Source organism: Nansenia antarctica, assembly GCF_963989245.1.
Source record: "Nansenia antarctica genome assembly, chromosome: 16".
Lineage (NCBI taxonomy): Eukaryota > Metazoa > Chordata > Actinopteri > Argentiniformes > Microstomatidae > Nansenia > Nansenia antarctica.
The window spans coordinates 28,195,006-28,202,505 of NC_137686.1; the positions used below are offsets into that span (position 1 = coordinate 28,195,006).

Below are 7,500 nucleotides of genomic sequence, written 5' to 3' on the forward strand. Positions count from 1 at the left end.
CTGGTTATAGAAATGACATTGTTTTATTGATTAAAAAAAGGTTAAAACTGGAAAGAGAAAATAGAAAACTCACATTAATCCCAAACAATTTAACAGACTTCAGTTAACGTAATGTGGAGTCCGTTCATTGATCGATGCAGTCTGTTCATTTCCCAGTGTGGCGCGCGTTCAGCGCTGGACATAATGGCATAGCGCGCATGCGAATCATGTTATATTATTATATATTATATAGCTCGCATCTAATCGTATCGGATGAGAAATAGACATTAAACGGCATATATAGGCTAGGCTACACAACAGTAATCACCGCGACAAACAGCTATATTATATTTTAATATGATGACCGGAATATCTCACGTTTGTCCGGTAAATTGAAATCTTCCCGGACACGATGACGGAAACCCTGACACACACACACACACACACACACACACACACACACCCCACACACAGGTATATAGATACTGTGGATATAATAAAACACACACACACACACACACACACACACACACCCCACACACAGGTATATAGACACTGTGGATATAACAGATATAGATATATAAAAGCTAGAAGTGACATCCAGGAATGCCGTTGTTGCCCCCCCAGGTGGAAGAGGAGGATGATGATGTTAGTGAGTCTAGCTCTGTTAGACTGCCAGACGAGGTAAGCTCAGGCCTGCCCCCCCCCCCCTCCTCTCCCTTCACTACCAGGGATTATAATCTGAATGCAATGTAATCTGCATGCATCTCCCATTATTATTCCCTGTGGGGGGGTGGGGGGGGGGGTGAAATTGATTGACCAAATCAAACGGGGGCCGCTTTTCACCCACCACTCCTTGATCCGAGAGAGAGAGAGAGAGAGAGAGAGAGAGAGAGAGAGAGAGAGAGAGAGGAGAGAGAGAGAGAGAGAGAGAGAGAGAGAGAGAGAGAGAGAGAGAGAGAGAGAGAGAGAGAGAGAGAGAGAGAGAGAGAGAGAGAGAGAGAGAGAGAGAGAGAGAGAGAGAGAGAGAGAGAGAGAGAGAGAGAGAGAGAGAGAGAGAGAGAGAGAGAGAGAGAGAGAGAGAGAGAGAGAGAGAGAGAGAGAGAGAGAGAGAGAGAGAGAGAGGAGAGAGAGAGAGAGAGAGAGTGAGAGAGAGTCTTCTCACTGTCCCTCCTTGATTGTAGCATTGTAGCATGTTCATGATGGAGGCAAAAACATACTCTGGTTTGTTGTTTTTTTGTTTTCCCTCCCAAAGATGACATCACCTGATTATACACAGTACCAGTCCAAACGTTTGGACACACTTCCCCATTCAGTTGACATTCATTTGAAGTGTGTCCAAACGTTTTAGTTTTTTTTATAGGGTGCCATTTGGACTTCATAACTTTAAATTGTTGATTTGTCTATATTTTAATGTTCTATTATATAAAGGACATATCTAGCTTGCTGAAAAACATAGTGGTCGAGCTCAGGCACCTAAATTGTATTTTATTTAAATTTCCTCTGTTAGTTGAATAGGGCGAGTGTCTCCAGAACAGAGTGGACACATAACAGAGTGGACACTAACAGGGTGGACATTTTGAGTTAAAGTTAGCCTTTAGCCTGCCTGTGTTAGCATAATGCCTAGAATGACCATGAATACTTGATGAGAAATCTAATTTGCATTAAATACTTTTTTTGAAATGATTACATTTGATTGATCTCCTCAATATTTAGGCCTAACAGGGTGGACACGTTATGGTCAACCACATTAAACTCACTTGATAAAAACATCAAAATCAGATGGTAGAAAATCACACAGCTTACCACATTTGAAATCCCCTCCACTGATGTGATGTCACCTCATGAGAGTGATGTGATTGAGAAATATGGTTTTCTTTTAAAAGGGACATTAACACAGCTTAACAGGGTGGACAGGGACAAACATACAACCTTCATTTTTTAAGTGGTGGTCCAGTGGTCTAGCACCATGGCCTGGGGTGGTCCAGTGGTCTAGCACCATGGCCTGGGGTGGTCCAGTGGTCTAGCACCATGGCCTGGGGTGGTCCAGTGGTCTAGCACCATGGCCTGGGGTGGTCCAGTGGTCTAGCACCATGGCCTGGGGGTGGTCCAGTGGTCTAGCACCATGGCCTGGGGTGGTCCAGTGGTCTAGCACCGCGGCCTACAGTGCACACATTATGCCCATGTCGGCATGGGTTAGAATCCGGCCCATGCCCTGCTGACACGCCCTCTCTCTCTCCCTTCTCCTCCTTACTTTCCTGTCTGTCTTCACTGTATCTGTCCAATAAGATGACAAATATGAGTGGGACTGCCCCACTCAGAAGAAAATGACTTAAGGAAGGGAAGAGGGGGAGGGAGAGAGAGAGACAAGGGGAGAGAGAGGGAGGGAGACAAGGGGAGAGAGAGGCAGAGAGAGAGAGACAAGGGGAGAGAGAGTGGGGGAGAGAAGGCTAGAGAGAGGCAGAGAGAGAGGGAGAGAGACTAGGGTAGAGAGGGAGAGAGAGAGAGAGAAAGGGAGACAAGGGGAGAGAGAGGGAGAGAGAGAGCGGGAGGGAGAGAAGGGTAGAGAGGGAGAGAGAGAGGGAGAGAGAAAGGGAGACAAGGGTAGAGAGAGGGAGAGAGAAAGGGAGACAAGGGTAGGGAGAGAGGGAGATAGAGAGGGAGGGAGAGAGAGGGAGACAAGGGTAGAGAGAAGGGTAGAGAGAGAGAGAGAGAGAGAGAGAGGGAGAGAGAGAGAGAAAGGGAGACAAGGAGAGAATAATGACTTTGGTCTTCTTCTTTCCAGGATGATGACAACAAACCCCTGGTCACCAGCGTCAACCCCAGGAAACTGAAATACGAGGTAGGCGCGGTGTCATCCTGTCTGGGGAAACAAGGACGCTCAGAGCCCTTAGCGTCTGGTTGGGAAGTTGTGTAACAGTTGAGAATATGGCAATCACACCATCGCACCAAGCCGAATCTCTACTAACAATCAGAGGAATGTGTTTTTTGTTCTTACGGAAACATCCCAACAACGTCAATCTCGGTACGATGGTTAAGTGACTGTCACACACACACACACACACACACACACACACACGATTATTGATCAGGAGTCAGTGCACACACACACACACACAGACAGACACACACACACACACACACAGACACACACACACAGACACACACACACACACACACATACACAGACACACACACACAGACACACACACACACACACACACGCACACACACACTAGCTGTTTTGGAGACAAGTATGGCACTGACTGTGCACCCGCCAATATGAAATAGTTTAATAGTTTAATGATTGTGGCGGTTATTACGTGGCGTTATTCGTTGTCAGTCTTAAAGTATGAAATTACAAAATAATCACACTCAACAAACTAGTGTCCTATTAAGGATTTCCACCCCAAATTAGCTTTGCTTGTCTCCAGATTAGCTTGTTTTCATTGTCATGGTTATGATGCAATCACTTCACCAACATATCGAAATCGACTGATTACTAGCGAGGGGATGTTTCAACATTTTGGCATTTATTGTTTTAGTTTACTAGTAGTCAATATTTCACAACAATGACCAGGCTAAGAATTGACTAAGATTCTCCATTACCTAAACAGTGTAATAACACTGTAATTTATCATATTAACAATAAGTAATAACATTATATAATAACATTATATCAACATGTTACAGTAAGTTAGCAGGTGTAATAGTGATGGATTGTTACTTTTTGAAAGTGTGTGCGTGTGCGTCTGTCTGTGTTTGTGTGCGTTGAACCCTGAACCCGTGCATGTACGATAATTACAACTTAATTGACTTTAATTGTCTTTGAACTGCGATCCTTCTCATCGTTCTTGTCTTACTCCAATCACTCTGTCACTTTGAACACTTGGTGGAGGAGGGGACTCTTAATTCTTAGAGCCTTGAACGGGTGAGAATCTGACCGTAACTACTGAATGACTGACTACAGTATAATTCAAAAGAGACCTGATCTCCTATTTGAAGTCATAGTCACGGATTCCTCCCCCTTGTCCACACAGAGAGACGCCACTCCCTTGGTGTGGCGTAGCGTCCTCTACGTGCCCGGCCGGCAGACCGACACCCTAACCAGTTCAGAGGAGCAGGAGAGAGAAGAGGGGGATGAACTGGGCCGTACAGAGAGAGGAACTAAAGCCTCCTTGTGGACAGATTACTTCCTACACGGACTAGGATATCCAGCAGAGAGGCCGGGCAGAGCTTTGGTCGAAACGGAGAGAGTGTCTCACAGAGAGACGGAGGAGAAATGCCCCTCGGCGTTAGACGATCCAGGGAAGGAAAGAAAAGGCTTGGTTGTAAACCGGAGAATGTGTGGCAGTAAAAAGGGTCCGGACCGTGTTCTAGATGGACCACAGTCTCGAGGGAAGGAAAGGCACAACGCTAACCGTTGCGTTTCAGACGGAGCAAAGGAAAGCCAAGCCTCGGTAGGAACAGAGTCTTACAGGGAGAGTTTAAAGGAGAGGAAACCAGCGAAGCATTATGTTTCAGATACCCTGAATTTTCCAGAAAGGGAAAAGGTTGTGTTGATCAAGAAGGAGAGAATAATTGGCATAGAGGAGACAAAGACGAAAGACCACTCTGTCTTATATGGGCTCAGCTGTCCAGAAAAGGCCAGCGACATCTCGGAAGAAGAGGAGAGAGAGAAGGAGAGAGTGTCTAACAGAGAAGAGGCGGAGAGACAACCAGCTAACTGTTATGTTTCAGATGAACCAGACAATCCAGAGATGGCTTCCAAAGCCTTGGCGGAAACAGAGAGAGTGTCTTCCAGAGAAGAGAGAGACAACGAGGAGAATGAGAAGATGGAGAAGCTGATGGGAGTGCGGGGGCACGGCGAAGGGCCGAACCAGTCTGACGGAGAGAAGGTTTACTGTGACTTCGGGACCACGGACTGGGAACACCAGAAGTCCACAACTGTCATGAGCCTCGACGCCGATGACGATAACACTTCCACGGAGAACCAGAGACAACACAGAGTTGGTTCATCTCAGTACAGAGAAATCGGCACTGAAACCATAATGTCGAACGGAATCTTAAATGTACATTCTGTCGAAGGCCAAGAAGAGGACAACTCAGAAACAGACGCTGAAACCTCCGTGTTTAAACGGATCTCAGACGGTCCCGCCCCAGTCGTCCAACAAGCCAATGGCGGCGGCGGCGGCTACTTCGGCGCCAACTTGTTCTCCAAAGACGTCTTCAATCGCCTGATGCAGAAGGACCCGGTAACTTTCATACCGGATCTCCTAGCCCAGAAGAATCTGGGAGCGAACCCGAGTTACGTCCTGGGGTACTTGACCGGGAAACTGTCTGGGGTTTACAAGGACGCCGGACAATACCTGCAGAACACGAAGGAGATCATCCACCACGTCAGGATGGGAGGAGACCCCGACCAGAGTCTGACCAGCTGGTCCCGCTACGTGCCCAAAGAGCTCTCGTATGTCCAGCGAAAACAGCTCGAAGCTCCGCCACCCCCACCGCAACCCATTGGATCCTTGTCCTTGACGCCCCTTATCCCCAAACCCCTCGCCAAACCGAAGAGGGTCCGTTTCGCCATTTCGACCGGGAATGTCACGGATGACGAAGAGGAGCAGCTGTGCGATGCGTATCCCGGAATCCCGGGAATGTCCGAAAGCCCGGAGGGATCTGTGACCTCGTCCAAAAACGGGAACGCCGAGGTGTTTCACCAGAGGCTGGTGGAGTTTCCGCCGTGCCTTTCGGAATTGAGTTCTCTCCCTCCGCGGGAAATAGTCCGCCGTTTACACTCCAAGTTGCCCCAAAGCTCGTCTACTACCTCCGATCGGCTTCTGGCCGTCTACCGCTTAAGAGTCGCCAATGTCAAATATCCTACTCCTCAACCGGGCTGCCTGCTTTTATTTAAAAACGACCTGTATGCGATCACCGCCGACGTCGACTCTCAGAACATCCGTCAGGGTCTCGCTGTCCTCCACCACCTCCGCCTCCCGGACCTCACAGGGATCCAGGTGGGCTTGGCCGGGCAGCATCTCCGTCTCGTCGGCCCGGCGGAAGACGACGACGCCACCTTGGCCGTGTTCACTCACAGTAAAGCGCTCACTCAGGAACTATGCCGGTCCCTAGTGACGGTCCTGGACCCTGCGCAGGAGCTAGACAGGTCCCACCCCCTGCTCCGGGACGACCTCGCCCGTCTCTCTCTGGACTGGAAGTCCCACGTCCCGGACCTCGTCACGGGCGGCGGAGGCCTCCGCCTCACCTCCAGCTTCCAGAAGACCCACGCCGACCTCGTCTACATCTTACACGGCAACATGGAGGGGCGCGCCAAGCCCTCCCTGGCCCACGTGCACCTCCTCCTCTACACCAGCGTAAAAATGGCGGTGGCGGCGGCGGCGGAGGATAACCGCACCGACTCCTCCTCCTCCTCCTCCGAACCGCCAACCGCCCTCTACCAGTTCCTCCTCACGGACACCCACCTGGGCCTCCTCCGCGAGGACGCCGTGTTCCACCAGAAGGCTCGCAGAGGGTCCGGCTGGGTGCCCGGCAATCCCCAGTTCCAGGACGTGAGGCTGCGTCGACGTGAGGGCGTCCGGTGTGTGCTGGTGAGGCACAGCGACGGCTGCGTGGTGGTGGATATCGTGTTCACCGCCTCCACTCCCAAGGGACAGGCTGGGAGTAGAGGCCAGGCTGAGAAGGCCCCGGGTCCCGTTTCTGAGGATGCCCGACTCCCCCCTGTTGTTCGCAGTCCGCCGCCGGTGGCTGAGTCCTGGAAGCTGACGTTTGGTTGCGCCTCGGAGGCGGCGGTCCTGATTAAACATCTGTCAGTCTGATTAAACATCTGTCAGTCTGATTAGGATTTCATTTGTTTTGGACTTGTTTAGTTTTTTGTAGTAAGAGTCTTTTCCATGTTTACCTGCAAGCAGTTTGTGCCTTGCGCTAAAAGACTTACTATTGACTATCACAACATTGTCCGTTACATCCATCGTGAAAGTGAAGTGAAGTGTGTTAAGTCTCGTTCCTGTTTTACTTGGCCAGAGATCCTATTCCAGAGTTGATTTAAGCTAATGTGCCATGATTTAAAACTAAATTGTTTTTAAAGAAACAACACCTAAAATGTCTCCTGTTAATCTTTTTAGAATGTTGTAATGTACTGTATATGGTTTTTAACCCTGATTTTCTTTCTTCCTCTTTTTTTTTTTACACAAAACAAATTCCTACGGTATTTACCAGGTGACTGGTAACAATCCTTGATTTTCACCTAAAGAAATCATCCACCACTCATGAACTTGCCTGTCTTTGAAAGAAGTGCTGCTGTGCTCTATTCCTGTACAGTAATGTCAGTTGAATAGATATTCCTAGAGCGGCACAATCCTTGACATGGGCCAGTTCAAGAATTGTCTCGGTAGTGGTTAATTAATTGCACTTTTTACCAATGGAAAAAGGGTTTTTGTTGTTGTTTAATTGTGTGGTGTGCTCAACGAGGTCATGCAGTGCAATACTGATGTTAGTGTTGTGTTA

The 7,500-nt window shown here is 48.7% G+C and overlaps 1 protein-coding gene across 1 annotated transcript in view; it reads left to right on the top strand.

Moving 5' to 3' along the window:
- kif16ba (kinesin family member 16Ba) overlaps nucleotides 1–7,500 on the top strand; it is a gene marked incomplete at both ends in the record, with an annotated part of 40,605 nt that overhangs the window by 29,290 nt on the left and 3,815 nt on the right. The window contains one exon of the mRNA XM_080547131.1: nucleotides 4,613–6,806. Coding sequence (XP_080403257.1) covers nucleotides 4,613–6,806 — 2,194 coding nt within the window. The remainder of the gene's footprint in view (nucleotides 1–4,612; nucleotides 6,807–7,500) is intronic.